Source organism: Anarhichas minor, unplaced genomic scaffold (genome assembly GCF_050575085.1).
Source record: "Anarhichas minor isolate MPS153535 unplaced genomic scaffold, ASM5057508v1 ptg000017l, whole genome shotgun sequence".
Lineage (NCBI taxonomy): Eukaryota > Metazoa > Chordata > Actinopteri > Perciformes > Anarhichadidae > Anarhichas > Anarhichas minor.
In genome coordinates, this window is record NW_027466463.1 from 1,687,514 (window position 1) to 1,711,181 (window position 23,668).

At 42.3% G+C, this 23,668-nt stretch overlaps 1 protein-coding gene across 1 annotated transcript in view; it reads right to left on the bottom strand.

The window, feature by feature from the left end:
• The window catches only part of mtr (5-methyltetrahydrofolate-homocysteine methyltransferase), a 36,928-nt gene that overhangs the window by 9,361 nt on the left and 3,899 nt on the right, over nucleotides 1-23,668 (bottom strand). Inside the window, exons 3-30 of the mRNA XM_076092944.1 lie at nucleotides 23,578-23,667; nucleotides 22,723-22,792; nucleotides 22,285-22,377; nucleotides 21,861-21,967; nucleotides 21,403-21,462; nucleotides 21,124-21,218; nucleotides 19,367-19,467; nucleotides 18,479-18,540; nucleotides 17,727-17,794; nucleotides 17,554-17,633; nucleotides 15,935-16,047; nucleotides 15,649-15,789; nucleotides 14,108-14,293; nucleotides 13,848-14,027; nucleotides 12,879-12,995; nucleotides 12,564-12,704; nucleotides 12,388-12,477; nucleotides 11,535-11,687; nucleotides 10,161-10,268; nucleotides 8,844-8,944; nucleotides 8,182-8,249; nucleotides 7,140-7,260; nucleotides 6,606-6,687; nucleotides 6,056-6,154; nucleotides 3,980-4,055; nucleotides 3,219-3,374; nucleotides 1,831-2,030; nucleotides 20-220 (exon numbers count right to left, since the gene is read on the bottom strand). Of these exons, the coding sequence (XP_075949059.1) occupies nucleotides 20-220; nucleotides 1,831-2,030; nucleotides 3,219-3,374; nucleotides 3,980-4,055; nucleotides 6,056-6,154; nucleotides 6,606-6,687; nucleotides 7,140-7,260; nucleotides 8,182-8,249; nucleotides 8,844-8,944; nucleotides 10,161-10,268; nucleotides 11,535-11,687; nucleotides 12,388-12,477; nucleotides 12,564-12,704; nucleotides 12,879-12,995; nucleotides 13,848-14,027; nucleotides 14,108-14,293; nucleotides 15,649-15,789; nucleotides 15,935-16,047; nucleotides 17,554-17,633; nucleotides 17,727-17,794; nucleotides 18,479-18,540; nucleotides 19,367-19,467; nucleotides 21,124-21,218; nucleotides 21,403-21,462; nucleotides 21,861-21,967; nucleotides 22,285-22,377; nucleotides 22,723-22,792; nucleotides 23,578-23,667 (3,159 nt within the window). The remainder of the gene's footprint in view (nucleotides 1-19; nucleotides 221-1,830; nucleotides 2,031-3,218; nucleotides 3,375-3,979; nucleotides 4,056-6,055; nucleotides 6,155-6,605; nucleotides 6,688-7,139; nucleotides 7,261-8,181; nucleotides 8,250-8,843; nucleotides 8,945-10,160; nucleotides 10,269-11,534; nucleotides 11,688-12,387; nucleotides 12,478-12,563; nucleotides 12,705-12,878; nucleotides 12,996-13,847; nucleotides 14,028-14,107; nucleotides 14,294-15,648; nucleotides 15,790-15,934; nucleotides 16,048-17,553; nucleotides 17,634-17,726; nucleotides 17,795-18,478; nucleotides 18,541-19,366; nucleotides 19,468-21,123; nucleotides 21,219-21,402; nucleotides 21,463-21,860; nucleotides 21,968-22,284; nucleotides 22,378-22,722; nucleotides 22,793-23,577; nucleotide 23,668) is intronic.

Sequence of the window (23,668 nt, forward strand, 5' to 3'; positions counted from 1 at the left end):
AAAGCTGTCCCTACTGTACCTCTGCCAGTCGGTCAGCCAGGGCTTTGACCATGATGCTGCTGTAGTCGTCTCCCTGAGCCTGGAACTGCTGACTCAGCTCCTCGGCTCCAAACACGCCCACAGCGAACACGCCGATGTAGTCTGTTACGCCGCTGTCTGCAGGGGCAACGAAGTCAGACACACACAGGTAGGGCTCTGAACTGGAGCTGTCCTTCTCCAACTGCAGCACACACGCACACGCACACACACACACACACACACACACACACACACACAAGGAAATGTTACCGTTACTTTGGTAATGTATCACCACGCATTTCTGCCTCCGTCATGAAGGTCACATTCAGAATCTGAATGAGAAAATAATCAAATCAAATCCAAAGTGCAAGATCTGGCAAAACATTTAGGCACCACACATCGGCTGGCTGATGCCTCCCCATGGGCAACCAGCAACATGCTTTGTTTATGCTACATGTGTGCACTCCATCTTCTCAGACAGCTAAACAACAAGAGGGGTTAGTAGTGGTGGTGGTGGTAGTAGTGGTAATAGTAATGGTAGGTAGTAGTAGTAATAGTAGTGGTAGTAGTAATAGTAGTAGTAGTAGTGGTAATAGTAGTGGTAATAGTAGTAATAGTAGTGGTAATAGTAGTAGTAGTAGTAGTAATAGTAATAGTAGTGGTAGTAGCAGTGGTAATAGTAGTAGTAGTAGTAGTGGTAATAGTAGTAATAGTAGTGGTAATAGTAGTAATAGTAGTAGTAGTAGTGGTAATAGTAGTAGTGGTAATAGTAGTAGTGGTAGTAGTAATAGTGGTAGTAGTAATAGTGGTAGTAGTAGTAGTAATAGTGGTAGTAGTAGTGGTAATAGTAGTAGTAATAGTGGTAGTAGTAATAGTAGTAGTAGTAGTGGTACTAATAGTAGTAGTGGTAATAGTAGTAGTGGTAGTAGTAATAGTAGTGGTAGTAGCAGTAGTAATAGTGGTAGTAGTAGTAGTAATAGTAATAGTAGTAGTAGCAGTAGTAATAGTAGTAGTAGCAGTAGCAATAGTGGTAGTAGTAGTGGTAGTAGCAGTAGCAGTAGTAATAGTAGCAGTAGTAATAGTAGTAGCAGTAGCAGTAGTAATAGTGGTAGTAGTGGTAGTGGTAGTAGTAGCAATAGTAGTGGTGGTAGTAGTAGTAGTGTACAATTATACAGAAAATGTAACACAAGCGCCACAACCAAAAAAACATTACAGTTGAAAGACTTTTTAAAGTAAGCTAATCAATAAGGCTATGAATGTGGAGATGAGCAAAGTGGACGGGAGCAGCAGCAAAACATACGTTATCCACCTAAAAAATATGGATATCAGTGTACGTCATATGTAGAATGTTGTCACTGTGTCGTCAGACAGCCGTTTCCGACGGGGAGCTGAAGCAGTTAAATCTCTGTCTTCAAAGCCACAAGAATTCTTTGACAAAAGCGGTAAGCTGGTCTACTGCTGCCGTGATCAGTTAGTTTGTGTTATTTTGGATCCAAAATAAATTGGCGTCAACAGCGGTACATTGCTAAGCTTTGGTGCCGGTGTTGTACTCCTGTCTGCTTCTATACATAGCAACGTAAGGGCACATGGGAAAAGGTAAGGTATACATAAGGAACACCACTGGGAGGCTACAGCATGATATAAAAACCTAAAAACCTAAATAATGGACCCGCCCTTTAACAGCAGCGCTCCACAACATCATCAGCAACAATCCAGGCTGCTGCTGTGAGGTGGATCTGTGCACCTCTGTATGACCGACACTGAACTTTGGAGCAATGCATGAAATACACCACAGCTGTCCATGAACCTCACCTGTTGCCGTAAGCCGTGGAATGTGCCGATTGGCTCGGTGTCTTTGTGTACTGTGACATCATCTTTGTACATGTGGATGTCATCGCCATCACTCTGGGCACGCCAGAACCCCACCAGGCCCCGCCCCTTCAGACTACCGCTGTCAATCATCTGGTTGAGCAGCCGCTGGGCGTCATCGAAGACCCGGCCAGCCTCCGCACCTGCAGGAAGTATATATTGCTCACGGTCAGACACGGTTTCACCTCCTATGACGACGAGGCTGGGACTTCCTCTGACTCACTACTGACAATGTGTATGTGTTGTCGTAGTAGTACACTTATTTGAGCTTTCATGATTATGTCACTGGTTTCACTGCACTACTCACCAGACACTGTACCTTCCACAAGCATGTGCATTCACAATATATACAATGGAGGGAGTGCAGAAACAATTTTGTAAAAAGTTGGAGCGTTGCCCGATCTGCCGCTCCAATTTTGCTTTGGTACCACTCACACCATGAGTTCCAAACCACGGCCACCAGAGACTGACCCAGAATGCATCTGTGGGTTGTGCACGGCGGCTGCGTAGGATAGTTTCAGACTTGTGTGATCCAAACATCCCCAATAACTCCAGAGTGTTGTGAAGTCAACATTTATTGAAAAAAAAAAGATAGATGTAATAATTTCCAAAATGTTTTTGTCTAACGAAATGTTTAGCCTTTCAAAAACAACATGTCAAAAACCTGTTTGCTGTCCTGCCCACACAAAGGAGGCGCCTATTAAACGAAAATGACAATTTATATTCATAAAAGAAAGTTGAATGAATAGAAATAAAATAGATCAGCTCGTAAAATCTGATGAATCACTTTATCTCAATTTAGAATTTTGTTGGAGGATTTTTTTGTTAGGTTGATGACGTCATATTTTATGGAATTCAAAGCTTCATTAAAACCTGAATAGAAGCTTTGAATAAAAAAACAGCATTAGTTACAGCAGCAACGCAGCTCGTCTCTGTAGTGGAGCGAGTGGTGAGCGATTGAACTCTGAGCCGAGCGTGCAGCGATGTTTAGCGGAGCGGCTTTGAGAGGAGAGCACCCAGCTCTCCACTCCGCTCACATGCCCTGGTTAACATCCAGTAACATCTCTTTATGGTAATCCATAAGGAATGTTTTAGCTTTTAGTGAATAATGATATTCAAACGTGAGCCAAATAAAGGATTTTACTGAACCATGATAACTTGATTATTTCCTTACGATAGATTAGAAGGAAATATATAAAAAACTACAGTATTGAATCATCTTCATTCTTGCTGATATACAGAACTGAGTGTTGACATCGCCGAACGGAAAATGCACGATCAACATTCACGTAGCACGACGGACGCTTGTGGTGTGTTGGTGAAGCTCGTACCGACGGTCTTGTCGTTGAAGATCTTGGGGTAACCTCTGTTGGGGTATTTTCCTCTCAGCTGCCACACATCGAAGAAAGGCTTCCAGTCGATGAAGTCCAGCAGACTGTTCAGGTCGTAGCACTCGAACACACGGGTGCCCAGGAACTGAGGACGCACTGAAACACAAAGACGAGGAAAGAGCACACTTGGTTTTTAAAAGGTCCATGCAGAAAATGAACATTTCCAGTATTGAGGGAGCTGCAATGTTCTCGCTCGGGGCAACTCCTCAGCGTCAATGTGCGTCCACTAGAAGAGTTGCTCTTTGCCCCTGAGAGGCTCTGATTGTTATTATAGGTGTCTTTATGACAAAGAAGAGAGAAATGAAAGCTTCTTCTTTACCTGCGTCCTGATCCGGTCTGCTTGTTATCGTGTCATGTGACTTGATGAACACGGTGGGAAGGTGAGTAGCAGAGAGGAGAGCTGCTGCTGTCAGTTTGTTGAGTTGGTGTTTTCTAAAAGATGTTCAATGTCATGGCTGAATATCAAGCTGACTTCCACAATGTGGATGAGAACAGATTTCAATAGGACATTTGTCCTCGAGTTAGACTCAACAGACAGGAAGTGAAAGGTTCTTTCCGTATTGTTATCAGACACAATCTGAGCCCGTCGGAGACAAGAACAACACTTCTAGTGGACGTACATTGACGGTGAGGAATTGCCCCGAGCGAGTACATTGCAGCTCTGTAATGACTTTGGATTTAATTGATCTGAGCTAACTTACCTGGTCTGGGCAGAGAGAGCCAGTCGATATGTAAAGCCTTGTCTCTGGCCTGGGAAAGAGACAGATACCTACGATCCTGAGGATGAAGAGGCAGATGGAGGATGAAGAGGAAGGCAAGGCAATTACATTCATGCAACACATTTCAGCACAAGTAAACTCAATTGGCTAAAGTTAATATTTATGTGCAAACACACATACAACCCACTGAGAAAAATTCAGGACATTAAATGATTGGATATCATTAGTAGCAAACAGATGTGTAGGTCTAGAACAGGAAGAGAACAATGCACAGTGTCAAAGTGTGATGCATGCATGATTGTCTGGGACACTTCAGTATGTCATGGCAGTTTGGAAATATCTATTTCTCCAACTTCTCTTTTTCTGTGACCAAATGATTTGAACATACTAAGTTGCAGTACATTAAAAACACTGATGGCATAGAAAAGACAGTTGTATATGTCACCGTTGGTCACTGATGACTCAGGGAAGAAAGTCAAGTGATGAAAGAGTCGATGAGAGGGAGGAGGAGCTTAAATGGGTGGTTTGACGAGACGTGAGGCGCTCTGTCACCCGGTCCACACCGACTCCGGTAGAAACACACACAGCGGGATATCTGTGTGATTAAACAGCTGTCTGTTCAGATCACGCTTCACTAAACGTGAGAAAAATAGACTTGGAGAAAAGCCGGAGGGCGTGAGTGAGGATTGATACATTTAATAAAATGGAAGTGTATCTATTCTGTGAGACGGACATCAAAAAGCTTTTCTGAAAACGCTTTCTGTATGGATTGAGTCAGACCATCTTCTGTCACGTGTTCCTGTTCACTTGTGTGATACCTTTGTGATGACTCTTCAACGTACTCCACTAGTACACAATAGAAGGTCAAGATGAAGTTTCTTTTACTGGGAAGATACACACGGCGTTCTAGCTCTGTGCAATGTGCTGAAACTATCACACTATGTGCTACTGCTATCTGGTGTTGGCCTTTGGTTTACATCAGTAACAACCACTTATTTAACATATCAAAAATAGGGACAGCAAAAGGTGCACCCCGAAATGAATACATTTTAAATATTTGTTGCATTAGTTATATTTGAATATTGCTGGTACAATCAGAACCAGACTGAATGGGTTGCAGAGTGTGTGGTCAAAACAATATTGTATTAATAATGAATACATAAATTATAATATTTTGAAATGCTTAGCTATCCTATGTTGACTCAGACGTGAAAAACGCGCAGTAAGCCAGCCTATGTCATGGGAAAAATGACCTGAACAACTCCCATGGTGCATCACACTCAAAGCAAATCGCACTGAACTACAAACACTTCCTTCCTCCCAGAAAGACACAGAGACAATAACCAATAACTGGACTCCAGACCATGATGTTCATACTCAGGTATTTATGAGAGTAATGTGTTCTGAATGCAGGAATGGAAAGGTGTGTATATTTTGAACATATATCTGTTTTTGAAAAATACATTTGCTTGTTTTGAATTCTATAAAAGTGGGTCCATGGGAAGATGCGTCTCCCAAGGGGAGACCAGTTGTGAACCAGTGCACTAGACCATCTTCAACATTAGAGTGGTTTAAAGAATAGTTGTGGAAGAACTATGGATTTCAGCACCCACGAGAGATACTGTGTAGTAAAGACGATGTCATTTATGAACATATCTCAGAGATGACCAACGAGTACTGTGTGTGCGTTAACAGCCTGATACATCTTCTCCCTTAATGAGCCACTCAGTCCCACACACACCCTCTCGCTGCCACAAACACTTACTAGAGCAGCAAATGTGGATTAATCCGCCACTGAAAATAGTCCCAAACAAATACCCTATTTTTTACTGTTTTACTGTTTCAATAATGTTTCAAAAACTACAACGACCAGCTGTTTTAGGAGGTTTTTGGATTAAAGAGTAAACTGAACTGTTTTAAAATGATTTATGATAAAGGTTCAAGAGACGTGGATGCAATGCTGACCTTGCTGACGGTTGCCTATGTGAGTCACAGGACACAGAGGTGTAAAACCCCCTCTAGTGCACCTTACTGGGCCTTTCCACCGGCCAGTCTTACCTTCAGGGAGTTGTAGTGCTCCTGCCTGATGTCTTCATACTCCTCTTTCAGGTCCTCAAAGTACTCCTCCCTCATTGCCTCATCCAGGAGCTGCGAGCACTGGCAGACAGGAATACAAGCAGCAGAAAACACACTCGTTGGGACTGTAGTGACTCACATCAACTAATATCAACTCCCTGCATTGAGAGATTATTGCCCCCCTGAGGAGGTTCTATTCCCACTTCCCTCAGTGAAAGACAGAATGTAATGTAATGTGGTGCCTTGTTAGACTGTTTCAAAGGAACACACTTTTGTTGTAGGTTTCTTAATGCATTCTTGGACATTTTCTAATATATTTTCTCATGAACTGCTGGACCTGAAAATCCTCCGGCACGTCATCATATGTGTCCAAGATCAAAGCAGCACGAATCGGCTTTCATTCAAATCCATTTGTAAAATAAACATGTTTTTATATTTCTAAATGCATTTCTATCCATGACTAATGAATGCTATTGGGTTTTCTAAAGCCCGAGGGGGAGGGGGAGGGGGAGGGAAAAGTGCTCCGTCTTACCACCACCACACTCCTAGAGGCGTCCAGAACATGGATAGCAGGAGAAGTGTAGCGAGGGGCGATCTTCACCGCTGTATGCGTCCTATCAAAATGCAAAACACACAAATTACCCAAGACACCGCTGCATAATATCAACATGTTATGGTTGGCAGGGGAGGTCCACCTTACAATAACTACTTACTTTTCAAGAAATGTCTCCATTATTAATTCAATAAGTATCCATATAGATCAGTGTGAGAAATACGTGGGGTCTCAGGGCTCACTTCAGACCCACTGACAGCCTCAACAGCAAAATGGTGGGGGTCTCTAATATCATAGGACGAATACTGGTCACTTGCAATTGTCACTAAAATGTCTTTTAAATGGTTACTGATCTCCAGCAGTTTTCATCATTCAAAGTGTAAAGCATTTATTCACAAATATGAAGAGCCATAAATGTCACAGCCAACTGGAGACGCAACAGAAGCAGGAAGCGAGTCGGTCTTCGACCCCGTTTGGACAAATGTGATCGAGAAGAATGTTTCTTTGTGTTACTTTGATGTGGTGGCTCCTCCAATCAGCAGCGGCGTTGTCATTCCCAGTCTCTCCATCTCTTTGGCAACGTAGATCATCTCATCCAGAGAGGGGGTGATGAGACCAGACAAGCCAATGATATCTGCAGGAACAGAGCAAAACATCCCACATGATGCTGCTGACATTATAAAAGAACAACAAGCAGTACAGCCACAATTATTTCAAGCATTGGATTCATTTGGAACATTGGCTACAGGGCAAAGTCAGGGTCTTCTTTTTGTGAAAGTAATATAAATATTATTATTATATCATCTAGCAAATAATAAATTATGATTGTAGTGTTAGTATCATGACGGAGCACAAAGCCAATGATCACTTATAATTCCCTTGTTAGGATGAATATGTCAACAATGAACATTTAACTCATTGAATAGTCTTTCATTTGATGTATGGTTAAGAGCTCTGTATTTTACTGCGGTATCTTTGATGATCACTTCTAGCATCATCTTAGGAGAATTACTTGGAAATAAAAAAGCAGCTAAAGGATTTCCCCCCCGAACACGCAGATGAGTTGTGGGACAGAGGAGAGTGGAGTTAGTCCTCCTCATGAGCTGCACACAACCTTAACGGCCTCCACCAAGAAGGTACGGCAGCTTTTACATTGCCTTAGAGGCCCAATCCAGGGCCAAAAAGGTTAGGTAATCACTCGCTACTGCTTGAACTGTCAAGTGCAAATGCTGGTATGCTCATATCTGGAGGCCACTTAGATGAGCATCTTTAACATTTTGATCGACTCAGAGCTTCTTGATTTCATAAAGTGGAGGGGAAATTACACCCGTTGGTGTGCAATGTGTATTTCTGCTGAGCCGAATGGGTCTGCATGTCGTACTTTAAACCAGAGGCAGTAGTGCAGCAGCTCTCTGGGCCTTTTGTGTCTAAAAGCAATTTTCTAAAAGAAAATATTTATGAAATCAAATCATTTTCTCGGCTAATTCTAATTCGTAAAAATATGTTCCGTGGACATCGCAGGCTGACGATATGTAATCTAAAGTGTCCACAGTACCTGCTTTCTGTGTGACGGCCTCCCTGAGGATCCGATCACAGGGAACCATCACGCCCAGGTCTATCACTCTGAAAGACAAGAAACATCCAAGATCTCTGTTCATTTCCTTCTGCTATGGATTTTAAGGGTGTTGAATTCAATATTCAGAGCATTGACGAGCAGAGAGAATTACTCTCCCTATTTGTGTGTTGTAATCTGAACTTCTCTGTGTTTTGTTTACATAGTGGGTCCGGCCGTGCGTTCATGTCAGTGCATGTGAGTCCCTGTGTGTGTGCACCACTGGCTAGCTAATGGCTGCTGCTCTGCACTGCTCTCACATGGCGGTTACAGCCGATAACGTCATGGAAGCATAGCACCAACCCTCGGGTTCCCCCTCAGGTAAACATGGTTAGCTCCGTCAGCACTGTTGCCGTTGGTGACACTGTGAGTGCTGTTGGCAACGTTACCCGACAGCCCCCGGCTCAGCACACACCATGTGGAGGGAATCCTTAAACCATAGATGTGCCACCAGAACAAACCGCACTGCTAATGCTACTAGCGTTCCATTTCAGTTACCTTGCACGCAGAGTGTATCAATAACCTGAGTCTGCTCAAAAAGCATGTGCTGACATGTGCTGACATGGTGATGGAACTGTAAACATTCAGCAGTAAATCAGTTTTACCTGAAGTTGTTGCAACCCAGCACCACACCTACAATGTTCTTGCCAATATCATGGACGTCTCCCTTCACTGTAGCCAGCACTATGGTGCCCTGATAGGGATCCTGCAGACCAAGGAGAAAACAGAGGAATTGGAGGACCAGAGAACAGGATGAAAACCGTCCATGTTTTAAAGTTGTAGTTTATCATGAAGCTGCTCTCTTCTCTTCTCTCTTTATCATTTTCCTCCATATTTTAGGCACTGCAACTACTTCAGCTTAATTTGCACAGATGTCCTGAACCAGTCTTAAAGAGCCAGCATGTAGCATTTTAGGGGATCTATTAGCAGAAAGGGAATACAATATTCATTACTATGTTTTCATTAGTGTGTAATCACCTGAAACTAAGAATGGTTGTCTGTCCTCAGATCTACATAGGGAATGGGTCCACCATGTTTCTACGGTAGCCCAGAACGGACAAACCAAACACGGGCTCTAGAGACCCTTATGTTTTTAGGTTACACCTGAAGGCCACCGTAGTTTCCAGACACGCTTGTGAAACTTCCGTAACGTGAGCCGCAGAGGGCAACACCGTGGTACCACCAGCCTCCTTCTGACTTCTGTTGCTGCTTAAGTAGAGTTATTATGGTATGGACTCTGAGCGGGGTAATGGCACTACCACGGTTTTGCACTCTGTGGTCACGTTACCACAGTCTTGTAAAGGGAGGAGAGGGGGGAGGAGAGGGGAGGGGTATTAGGTTGGTTGCCATCTGCACTGTGCCTTTAAGGATCGGGAATGAGGCCTCTGCAGTCATTTTTTGACAAATCGTAACGCCAACAAGAAACAAATTCATTTTCCATCTTTGGTTTGTTAGCACCAAATAAACCGCTGGAACCCCTCACACAACCAGCATTGTTAACATATGAACTTTAGTATTCCGTTTATGATGGAGATGAAGAGACGCCTTCTAAATCCAATCCATGGATATCAAACAACATCTTATAGGAAACTATACTTTATTACAGAAAACCATGAAAGAAAAGGTGTGCGCTTTTCTATATTGAATGTAGACCGATGCAAATAATGTGGAACCAAACTCACAAGCGTGAGTTCAGCCCGGACACTTGTATTAGCCGTACGCTGTTAGCACCTGTAAGTTATTTGGGACTTCCTCCCTAAAGCCTACATAAATGAATTAGCTTTTTTAGGTTTAACAGATATATGCTACGTTGAATTACCATGGTAACATCACATGGTCTCATGGGAAAAGACTTCATGATCTTCGTGAGAATATCGTGGTCAAAATGAGAGCAAATGCATCCTTATTAAGTGGAGACTGACCAATTCCTCAGTTGACCCCGACAATGCCATCATCTCCTCCCTCTCCTTCTCCATGAAAGGAATCAGATAGCCCACCGCCTTCTTCATAACGCGAGCCGACTTGATCACCTGCAAACACACAAGGACTCAAAGTCGTATTACCGTTTCAAAACGTTTACTCCAAAATAAACAAAATATACATTTGTCTTATAATTTGTATAGAAGTCTATGAGAAAATGACTCTACTTCTCTCTTGATTTATTACCTCAGTAAACATTGTAAACATGAGTTTATGGTCTCAATCTCTAGTTTCAAGTCTTCTTCAATACAGCATGATGTTCATTTAGTACATTATGGTCCATTTAGAGTCACACAGACCATAAAGCAGGGGATGCTTTAGGGCGGGGCTACTGTGATCGGCAGAATCTGATATATATATATATATATATATATATATATATATTATATATATATATATTATATATATATATATATATATATATATATATATATATATATATATATATATATATATATATATATATATATATATATATATATATATATTAGGGGTGTAACAATATACGTATTCGTATTGAACCGTTGGGTACGAGGCTCACAGTTCGGTATGCATTACGAGCCGAACAATACGTTTGAATAATACTATTGCACTTGGAACAGTACACTGGGCATGCGGGTTGGTGCCGGTGTAAACAGGAAGTAGATTGGTTGCTTTGTTACAGAAAATACGACAGAGTAATAAAGTAGTCTTAATAGTGAAAGGTGGTGTTTGATACTTAAGATCTTCCTCTATGAACTCAAACAGACACATTTCGTGGAAAGTTTTAGAAGTTTTATTTTTCAGACTTAACGTTAGTTATAACGCTGCAGGTCTCTCTCTCTCTCTCTCTCTCTCTCACACATCAAATTTACTTTAATATGAACCCTTACACATAAAGGTTTACTAGATTATGGGTCCATAATAGTGGTATTTCTGCTTTTTTGCTGTATTGAACCATTACACCCCTAATATATATATCATATATATCTATATAGATATCAGATTACACCGTAATGCCAAAATACCATCACTTCATAATTTCATCCTATTAGACAGTTCGCCAAAATTGTCACAATTACCATATAAATACTCAAGTTATGGCCAAAAACGTGTTTTGTGAGGTCACAGAAAATGAACAAACCAACACGACTGACTTTTCATATTCTATAGCACATTTCTGGAAACATTCATCCAGAACATGAGAACAAACATGTTCTGTTCGTAACCCAAAACCCTCTGCTAACCACAGCACCACGGATGTAATGGAAACTATTGGAAATTGTTTTGGAAATACATTTTGAATTTTTGGGGTGAAGGCTGGGTTGCCACCCTACCTGTGGAAGGAACATCTTGCCAGCTCCAAAGAGATCCCCCACCACCTTCATGCCGTTCATCAGGGGGCCCTCGATGATGTGAAGGGGTCGAGTGTAGAGGTCGACTTGAGCCCGACACTCAGCCACGTCCTCCACCACATACTTGTCTATTCCCTGGCAGCAGCAACACGGGACGGAGCATTACAGAAGAAAAGGGCAAATTATGTTTGGTTTTGATACTTCATAACAAAGAAAGACAAGGGGAAAATAGTTTAAAATGTCAGTTGTACATTCTTTTTGTTAAAGCATTTCTGAACGGTGTCCATTGACGACTGTCACAGTCTTCTTACAACACGAAACCATTTTAAACTGATGTGCTCCTATAAAACACTCTTTAGAAAAGTGATTGTTCATAACTGTAAACATTTCTTCTTTACATCTTCTCAAGAATGTTGGAGCACAACAGAGTAAGACTTTGATGATGATCAGGCAGACTCCGAGCTGAGTTCACTAAAGGATCGCGTGGCCTTTGCGGAAGCTGAACTTGTGCAAATGAGAAGTAAATAGTATTAGAGAAAGTATTAAACACTCTCAATCCACATATAAACGCACACCGCCCCATAAACTGTGTCTTTAAATGAGCTGTCAGGACTCCCATGAGGTTGTTCAGCCACCTGTAGAAGTGCTGCTAAAGATACGCACAAAACAAGACCACTCGTTACGAGCTCCGCCAACTGTTTGAAATGATATACACATCCTGTCTCCTAAGTGGGCGGAGTTATTCCGTGTTCGCCTCCCCCCATGCCCCCCCATTTAGATGTCAGTCGTAGCAGTATGTGGATGCGTTCGTCATCATGAGATCATCAGATGTTACCTTAATGAGAGCGTACTCCAACCTGTCCTCCACACTCCCTTCTCTCCATTCGTCTGTCTGAACCACCTTCTTCGCTCCTTTCACGTTGTTCTGTGAATAAAAGAAGTGAAGTCAGCATCTGTCGACCAAACTGAAAGGACAACGACCCGTTGTATTATTTGTGTGTTTGTGTGTACCTGTGCGTAGGCCAGTAGTTTCTCAGTAGCCTCAGTGTCTCTGTTCCAGATGAGGTTTTCACACAGTAACAGCAGCTCTTTATCTATGTCGTCATAGACCGGCAGGTTCCCAGCATTCACTATGCCCATATCCATACCGTCCTGGAGACGGGGAAGAGGACAGGCAGTGGGTGTGTGTTACAAGTAGAAAGCCTGTCTGGACTGGTATTTCCTCAGGGCCGTGAGGGGATATGGGGGTTTAACCGCCACATCTTTTTACCTTCACCTCTATGGACGGCAAGGTGTGTGGATGGATGGTTGTGCGTCAGTGTTTACCTTGATGGCGTGGTAGAGAAATGCTCCATGCATTGCTTCTCTGATGGCCTCCATCCCTCTGAAGGAGAAGGACAGGTTGGACAGACCTCCACTCACCCTGGCTCTTGGTAATGTCTCCTACACAAACACACACACACGTTACATGTATGCATGTATGACGCGGTCCAAAATATTTTTTATGTCTTTAAGTTGTGATTATTGTGGCTAAAAATAACAAAGCATCTTTTAGGAAAAAATATAATTTACAATTTGTGTGTACTAAAGTATTATTGCATACTTTATACTTCAGGTAGAAATCAGCAGTTCATTTAAGCAGCCACCAACAATAATTTGGAAATAATTAAAATAATTTCAAAAGTTTAGGAGCATTACCTTTTACTCTGTACATCGGTTCATGAGTGTCCCCGTTATAGTATCCAGTAGTAAAGTAGTCGTATGGACGAGTAGCGTGTCTGCGTAGCATGACCCTGTTTATACGCAAGTCTTTTAAATAAGAAGTGAGCACTCGACTGGATAACTGAGACTTGGATTATACTGCACGAGTTGTGTGAGAGTTTGTAAACATTTTGAGAAGTTTTTGCCATTTTTAAACTCTGCCTCCATTTACTTCAATTCAACAAGACGTTTCTCTGTTTCTGGAGTCCTGGTTCAGCGTGGAGTCGCGCTAGAGCACAGGGTGAGTAATTGATATACAGATGTTCATTCTGTGGGTGAGGGATTTACTTTAAGGTACGTTGTTTTGCCCGGAATTCAGGTATAAATGAATAGTCGGGTGTAGAGCTCAAACAACTGCCATAATCCAATGGTTACAGGTGTCCACGAATAAGAGAAGCCTAAATGTAGGAACGAAAGCTATTCAACCATTCATTGCACATGCTTGCAAGGACTTTGAGGTTTTCCCAACATCGAAATTTGAATGGATTTGACCTTGAAGAGCACCAGTCGTTCTATATCTCATTGTTTGATCACCTTGATAACTTTGGTGGCTCGGATGAAGTAGATGGCGTAGTCGTTGTGTTCCTCCATGCCCGTACCGATGGTGAGGATGTTGGGGTCAAAGATGATGTCGTTGGGGTCAAATCCAACTTTGCCGACTAGCAGCTCGTAGGCCCGAGTGCAGATCTCCACTTTACGCTCTGCATCTGCGGCCTAGAGTGGAACAGCAGACATGTCAGCACATGTACGCGTGTCTTTGTGCGAGAGTGTGTGTTTGCCCCCCCTCCTCGCACCTGCCCCTCCTCATCGAAGGCCATGACCACCACAGCGGCTCCGTAGCGCTTCACAGTGGTAGCCCTGTGCAGGAACTCCTCCTCCCCTTCCTTCAGGCTGATACTGTTGACTATACACTTCCCCTGACAGCATTTCAACCCGGCCTCGATCACTGAGAAGTTAGAGGAGTCGATACACAGAGGAACCTGGGGAGGAGACATTAACAGGTTCGTATGCTAAACTGGACATTTCCAGGAGAAAATATAGGGGGAAATAAAATGTAAGCACACAACTGACAATGATTGTTAAGGCTGTGAAAGCCCCAAGGTCAAAATGACATCTTATTAGAAAGGACAGATTTGAACACTGAAACAAGTTTGTATTCACTGCTCCCCCCCCCCCCCCCCACACACACACACACCAATCCTGATGCACAGGGATGCACTTTGGGCACCAATCCGAATGGACAAATAAGACAAAGGCCCGATGTTACACCCAACTGTTGTTGCTAGTTTGTGTACTGTTGATGGGACAGAAGATTTGGGAGATGGCAGGGCCTGAGGGCCCAGGGCTCCCATAGATGAATCTCCCCAGACAGAAAAACACTTCTCCAATTTGCAGAATATGCCATTTCTATAGCAATGCGCCAGTACAAGTGCGCCTGGCTATTATGGCTTTTAAAGGGAATGGGAGATGATACCCTGATCGCTTTAATTCATTTTAAGACCAAAATACAACCAGCTGCACCCAGATCATGCACTGTTTAACTCGCAAAAGTGCAGTTGGGCATGCTCTACATGCAGTCATGACCATGCACTTTGGATCATTTGAAACACAAGTGAGTTTGTGAAGCTGTGCTTTGAGCTGACTGCTAACATCAGCATGCTAACATGCTCACAATGACAATGCTAATATGCTATGTTTGCCAGGGATAATCTTTACTGTGCTCACTGTCTTAGTTTAGCATGTTAGCATGCTAACATTAGCAAATCAGCACGAAACACAAAGAACAGCTGAGGCTGATGGGAATGTCATCAGCTTGCAGGTATTTGGTCATAAACCAAACTATTGGAGAAATCTAAATTTGAGCCCGACGATGGTGCTAGAGGAAGTCAAAGTTGATACAGTTCATCCTGAATGGACATCAATGTAGCTTTTAACTTTTGTGACAATCCATCCAGTAGCTGCTGAGATTTTTTAATTTAATTTATTATACTATATTGATCCCTTTAAGGGGGAAATTTGTCTCTGCATTTGACCCATCCCTGTAGGGAGCAGTGGGCTGCCAATGACAGGCGCCCGGGGTTCAGTGTCTTGCTCAGATACACTTCGACACGTGACACGTCCCAGTCGAGGATCGAACCGTTGACCTTCCCAGACAACCCTCTTAACCCAGTGAGCCACGGTCTCCCCAAATTCCAGATATTTCCATCTGGATCAAAGTGTTGGACCCAGTGGACGTTCATTTCTCTAATATATTGTGTTGCAATATACCCAATATGGAGACATGGCAAAAATATCGTTTTGAGAAATTGTATGTGTTCATTTCCACTGCCCTTACCCGACAGATGTCTGGCTCAGAAGCAATCAATTTACAAAATCGGGCCATAGCTGCTGGCCCCTCCAGCATCCCCTCATCCATGTTTATATCCAGGACCTGGGCTCCCATCTCCACCTGGGCCTTAGCAATGCTTAGAGCCTCCTGGACAACACACAGGAACACACATACCGGATAAACTGTTGTACGCAAGCTAGAATTTCAGCTATGCTCAGGATTTGACCAAAATTTCTGACAAATGAAAAAAAATACTAATAATAATAAAAATAGTCGTCAAAATCTGTCTCACCTCATAGTTTCCTGCCATGATCAGCTTGGCAAACTTGCGTGACCCAGCCACGTTGCAGCGCTCGCCAATGTTAACAAAGTTGGTGTAAGGGCCGATCCTGAACGGCTCTAAACCTGGAAGAGACATTTTACCACGTTCACTTCTTTCTTCTTTTACAAACGGGGATTAAGAGATGGAAGGGGTTTTATTTATTATTATTTAAATGCCTGGACATTTAATAACTTTAAATCGGTTTGTTTGTTTAAAACACGTTTTGATGTAAGCCTGCTCGGGTTTTGAAGGGCTGTACAGGAAGTTCTCCAATAAAAGCCTGTATTCAAATGAATCTCTACTATGATTATGATTATACTAGAACTGTAATCACTATTTATATGTAAAATCGATCTCCTTTGCGTATTGTTCAATAGCTGTAAAGCTCCCGCGAATGAATCTCAAAGCTTCCCTCATATTTTCCATTTCAAAAGCCTGCTGGGAAAGAGAAAGTTTTTAATATGAAACAACTAAACAGGAAGTGTTACATTTTCTTGACAGTGACTTAAGGTGCCCTGTGTAATCACTACACAGTGACAGACATGCTCCAAAGAAATGGATGTTAGCATGTCACCTCTACACCTCTACTGGGTCCATACAATCGAAATTTAGAGTTATAAGTTATAAAAAAAAGAGGAAAAAAACACACAAACTGCTGACACTGACGACAAAAATACCAGTTGTTTTTTTCTTGTTTGTGCGACTTTGGATTTATTCCAATAAACAAACTATCAAGCTACTCTCATCATGCCTGACAAGCCCTCGGGGCAGCTCTACTTCTTGGTCCTCTCATGTTGGACCAACTGGACGCTACAGTGACTCACTGTCGCCTCCCGAGATACAATCATAGACTGTATTTAAGAAGTGGACGTAGTCTTCATGACGTTACCCATTGGTTTGTGGACTCGTACGGATCACCCCTCACGGTTCGGCACACATGTGAAGTGTGGATTAATTGCATTTTCCCCCCCCTCACACGCCCACTTCACTATGAAGCTCGTTCCAGGCCTCTATGAAAAGGAAAAGACTGACGGCTCACTTCATCACGGCGGAGTGGAGATTTAAAGTCCGGTGCTGCAGACCTGCCCCCTCTGCGAGTCACACAGACACTGTGGCGCTACCCTTTCCCCACACAATGTAGATATTCTCATCTTTTTGAAAATAAATATCGTGGTTTTCATGGAAGACTATAGCCCAAAGTTCTTTGCTTTTAGTGTTCTTGAAGTTCTTTCATTAATAAATGGAAAGCAAAGTAATATTTGTCCACCCCCCCTTTTCTTTGCTGATCCAAAAAATGATCCGATCAGTGACTCAAAAACCGTGATCCGATCCGAACCGTGAGGTTTGTGATCCTACCAGCTTCTAATGAGTAGAGAAGTTAAGTGAACTGACTCACTATTTAAGAATTCACAGTATTTCAAGTCACCTGACCCACATGCTCTACTCACTAGTATTTTGGTATTTTATCAACCAGAACAAAAAGGGTTGTACTAGTTAAACGTCTCAGTGATAATAAGACACATATTACAGACTGCCTATATTCGGTTTGACAGCAGTCTTCACAGATGGTAACAGGTGGCTTGTAATACCTGACAGCAGCATGTAGTCTTGGTAGATATCAGCAGCAGGAACTCTCGGCTGACAGTGTTTGACTGCTTCAGATATGGCTCTGTATGAGGAAGGAGGAGGGGATCATTTTTAAACATTTTCAAAATCGCATGTTAGACTTTAAGTTTTCTTGTTAGAAAAAAGAGAGAGTGACCTGATGTGTGCTGGAGTGGTCCCACAACAGCCTCCCACAATATTCACTAGACCATCCGTAGCAAACTCCTGCAGACAAACACAAACAAACACCTCCATCAGGGTCGGCTTACTTTACTTAGCACATATTTCTTCATTTTAAATTCAGCGTTTATAAAACCAGGATGTTCTTCAGACTAATGTGTTTCTAGTTGTGGGTAGACAAAGAACGGCAGCACAATAATGTTCCACAAAGCAACACAAAGCCAACACGCCAGGGAACTAAAAAAGAGATGATAAAAGCACATGATGATGTCCATGACCTTATACTTTTACAATCATTTAAAGTGAAGATCCAACATTTTGGGGAATATGTAGAACTGGACATATTCGTTTGTTGGGTTTCACATTTCAACCTTTGGGATTCAGATATTCTTTGATTACTACCACAGGAGCTGTGGAGCACAGGAGCCCAAAGGAAAAAAAGGTATTTGCGTCAGCCCTAGAAATATGCTTATTGGCTTTCATTTTAAAAGCAAGATGAGAAAATGGATATCAATCTCATGTCGATATGTTAAGTACAAACCTGGATCAGGGTGGTGCCGGTTTCCTTATGTACAACATGATGTCATCGATACATCACCGCATATACACCACGCAAACAAAACTTTATAGTCACCTATAACCTATTTACCATCTGGGTCACCGTGATGATGTATAATATCTTAGCATCAAACGGCAGTTGTTACAATAAATAACTGAATAGAATGGAACCTTTAAATTGGAGGATGTTAGTTCCGGAGTTTCGTCGTACCCTCCAAATGTGTTGGGAAGACCTAACAGGAAGAACAAAGATATGACATCTTTACATCATCCTGACACATGGGGCAACATAAATAAGGCTACAGGTCAATGTGTGCTACAGATGAAGAGAAAGAACAGCAGAATCACTTACAGCGTGCTAAAATGCACAAATCCAAACTAAACGTCACCGCAAGAAATACAGTCTGATTCAAACTCTGGTCCCTTGTGTGACTAGAGTTGGTGGATCATTGGATTGCATTATATTGAAAGCTGTTGGTAATATCCTGTCCCACTATGTATAGATGTCTGACAGGGTGGCCAAACATGTACCATGTTCTCTTTGATTCATAAGTTTAAATTTATAATGTATAGAAATGTATGGTTCAATTATGGAACTATACAAATAATTCCTTAAAAAGGCTTTTGTGTTTTACTTTTGTTATTCAGTCTACTTATGTTTCAACTTTGTGATTACTTTTTCATTTAAATATGTGTAAACTGTGCAAAACCTAAATAAATCAAGAAATATATTTAATGTAAGTGGCAAATTGAGTTAATATTTGATCAATACAAACATAAATGCATTGTTAAAGTCAAATGTAATTTTACTCATACTTTAAGGCTTTTTCAACATTAATGACTTGAATTTATCACTGAACAAGTTAAGCTATGGGGTCAGGTACTCTAAGGACTTTGAGAAGGGGAACCCAAATCAAACAAAACCTTTATATATAACTGCTTATTTAGTTGCAAAATTTGGATTGAAGACCTGAATGTTTTGTCAAAATGTTACCACAAATCTCAAGGCTGTACTGTGCTGAAGATGTGATTAAGTTCTTTAGACTGAGTGAAGGTTACCTGCATTGGGATAACAGATAATGAAAGCTGTGGTGCTTTTTCCGATGGCCTCAATGAATGGCCTCATCTCTGTCGCCCCCAAGGCACAGTTCAGACCAATGCTGCAACACAGAGAGGGACAAACCCAGTAAGATGTATTAGGAGTAATGGGACAGAGTAGGGCTGGGCAGTATGACCAAAAATACATATCACGGTATTTTGTAAGATTCTGGCGGTTTCACGGTATATCACGGTATTTTCTTTCTTCGCGTTAAAGCATTAATTAATTAACGCCGAAAAGAACCGGCCGGCCAACCGGCCAGCGAGCGGTGAACAGCTGTTTGTGTGGCGTGTCTTCCGTTCCTTCACTTCCTGTTTCCGTCACCTACATTCCCCTGGGTCCTAAGCCCCTCCATGGAAAGAAACGGGATTAGACCGTATGATTTAGTTGTTAGTAGGTGTTGTTTAGGTTTATTTCTTTAGATATATATTATTTTATTATTTTATTATCAGAACAGTGAAGAAAAGGTTATCCTGAAAATGCACACTCCGGTACAGTAGGTGGCAGTATGCACTACATTACATTACATTACATTACAGTCATTTAGCAGATGCTTTTATCCAAAGCGACTTACAATAAGTGTATTCAACATCGGTTTTCGAGAGAACAACTAGTCACCAGAAGTAATAAGTGCATGTCCCTACCTCAAACAAGCATCTAAGAGCATAAACCAGAGCCAACGTACAGTGCAGAAACAAAGGAATGCAATAAGTGCCACAAGCTAATATAAAAACAATAAGTGCAATAAGCTAGTATGAATACAGTAGATGCTAGGTAAGTGCTAAGCGGAAGGGTAGGCCTTCTTGAAGAGGTGAGTTTTCAGCCTGCGCCGAAAGATGGGCAGCGACTCTGCCGTCCTGACGTCAGTGGGGAGTTCATTCCACCACTGTGGGGCCAGGACAGAAAACAGCCGCGACCGGGTCGATCGGCCGCAGGGACCTCTGAGCGACGGGGCAACCAATCGCCCCGAGGCAGCAGAGCGAAGTAGTCGAGCGGGGGTGTAGGGCTTGACCATGGCCTGGAGATAGGAAGGAGCTGTTCCTTTTCACTATGCAAGTTGGTTGCGATCCGCAAATGGAAGAAGAAGAAGAAGCCCCTTCATGTACAGCTTCTTATCACGTACATTTATAACAAATACCACACATATTACGGTAATCAGCGTTGCATATGTGTCTGACCTAAATACCTTTTGTTCTTCAGTCTTTGTTCATCCTGCATCTCTCTTTTCTGTTCTTTAATGTAACGTTACTGCCGCGACAGAGCCTCTCCCAGCTGTTAGACTGTTCGCGAGCTGTACCCAGCATGCAGTTCGGCGGAGAAATTTTATAAATGTACAATTATTAGTGCTACAAATTGTTCATCTGTCACAAACTGTTGTGTCGTGGTGTTTTGCCCTGTTAAAGAGCGTTAGTTGTGGGTTGTTAATTGTTGTTATAAAGTTATAACCATGACTAGGGTTCCCTCTCAATACAGCTAACACAACTAGCTCCAACTGTAACGCTCTCAGCCGAACAATATCTTTTGCTGCCTGTTGAAGAGCGACAGAAGTTGTTTCGGCTGTGCACCGGTATGACGGTATATGAAAAATTCATATCATACGAGAAATTAAAACCGGTATACCGCCCAGCCCTAGGACAGAGGTCTGTTATTATCAGAACTAATACAACAGAGTTTTGTGTGTAGTACGTGTAGTTATGTGTGATGTACAGTAACTCACCATAGAGGTTTCATGTGGGATACACTCACTACAAAGGCTTCTCCTGTTTGGCCAGACAGAGTACGTCCACTCCGGTCAACGATGGTCCCTGAGATCTATACGTTCAGTGGGACAGGATGGCAAGAAGGGGCGTTTGAATAAGTCATCTAAACCCTGCCGAACACACTCATCCGTGATTTAAATATTTAAAATGTCAGACTTCAAACACTCCACCCCATGCATGAACTGTTACCAAAGAGTATCAAAGAGATTATGAATAAAATATCAGTATAGACATACAAATATAGGTTTCCTTTCGTAGCTCTTCTCAAACAGCAGGTCGATGGCAAACAAGGCAGCCTGTAGAGGGAAACGTACAACGGCAGAGACATCAGTTCCTGTATATACTGTCCAACATCAGGTTATTTATATAGAAATACACACACCGGTGCTCGCGGCGTCGTGGATTACGTCTGCTTTTGACACATCACAAATAGGTTTTGTGACACGGGGCTTTGATAATATGACGTTTGAAACTTAATTTTAAAAATCGAATTGGAGCTTTGAATATATAAAAAAAGAGATTTGGTACAGCCTTATTGAAATGTGCTCAATTGTAAGAATTTATATATTCATTTGAAAGTTATTACTAACTAAAGCCCTTTCAACTGCTGCTCTCTACCTCTGTAGGGCAGAATTAAATCGTACAACACGAGTCACTTTAGTTGACATGGTTAAACCAATCAGATGAGAGATACCTTGGCGTTGGCAGTATCAAAGATGGTTTCAACCAGAAGGATGTCTGCTCCTCCATCTAATAACCCTCTGACCTGCTCCGAGTACGCTTCTACGAGCTCATCAAATGCTGGGGAAAGCACGTACACATAACACACATTACATACTGGACATTACATTGCTATGGAACTCATTTGCATGTTGGTGTCATTTTTTCCCAGCACACATTTTGACTTGCAGTAGGAAAAGCACAGGAGTTACTAGCAACAACAATGGCTAGGTTCTCTGCGAGTGTAACAGTGAGCCAGCATGAACGACTACTGAGTGGTTCTTTGTTTCCAGGCTGGACATGCATCTATAACCCCTCGCTTGTTTCCAATCTTTCAGTCACTTTACCGTGTCTAAAAACGCAAAGAGATCAAAACTAAAAATGTTTGGGCATCTTACTGATGTTCCTGAAGTCAGGTCTCTCCACAGACGGGGACACAGACAGGGTCTTATTGGTGGGACCCACCGCCCCGGCCACATAGCGTTTACAACCTGAGAACACACACACACAGATCACATTACATTACAGTCATTTAACAGACGCTTTTATCCAAATACAATTCAGATTCTATCATACTGTAGGCACAGCTACAGGAGCAATTTTTGGGGTTAAGTGTCTTGCTCAAGGACACATCAACATGCGACTTGCGGAGCCAGAGCCGGGGATCGAACCGCCGATCCTCTGATTTAAAGACGGCCCTGCTCTCCACTTAGCCACCGTCGTCCAGCAGTACATCACGGCTGATGTTACACACATGAGGAAATCCCCGGGAGTCGGGGGTTGTAGTTTATCTACCGATAGCGACGTGCCGCTGCAATGCTTAAAGTTCAGCTGACCAGTTTGTTTGGCGACATCGTCGGCCGCCCTCCTCGCCAGCTCTGCAGACTCCCTGTTGAGACGATAGGCCTGCGTGACAAACATACAGCGCACGTTGACATTTAAAAGCAAGAAACAAGCTTGTGACTATGTCATATTTGTATGATTATATGGTAGGGTCGTGTATTGGTCAGAATCTGACGATATGATAGGTATCATGGTACGGTGGTTATTATTCAATATAGTGCGATACTCTATTGAATCTTTTTACTTTGCCTTTATTTAATCAATTGTCATTTACAATGACGACCCAAGTCAAGTCCATACGAGACATTAGAACAGAGATACAACTATGAAACAACAGACCAAATTAAAAGTAAGGCAATTTAATGGGACTTATTTTAACTGCTTTTAGGAAATGCGTCATAGTGTAAAGAACAAACCAGCCTATGAATACAATCAGAGTATAATAATGTCTTCTTCTTTATGCAATCAGCACAGGAAGATCTGCATTTATCACAGTCACTGTAACATTAAACATCGCAGCACTACTTTCTGTGCAGTCTGAGCCGCTCTCTGCTACCAATCATTGCATGTAAATTATTAATTAAAAATCTATATTTCTTTGACAATTGATGCATCACAAAACATGTTGTAGCTTCTGGTGGAGATAAGAGCAAGGTCACAGAACTAGGTGAAGAGTGCACAGACGCATGTAGTGCACGGCCTTATGATTGCCACCATGCAGGAAAACAAAGACAAAATTGCAGAACTTGATATTAAAAACTGTAATGGACGGAATGTGGTGGAATTTGCCAAAATGTGGACGCCATGCATGATTTATCCACAGTGGTCAATAGTGTCTAACACAATACCATGTGTTCCAGTCCATAGTCTGCCTGGGCCACAGAGGTGCTGCTGAATGTGTTGGTCTCTATGATGTCAGCCCCGGCCAGCAGGTAGTCC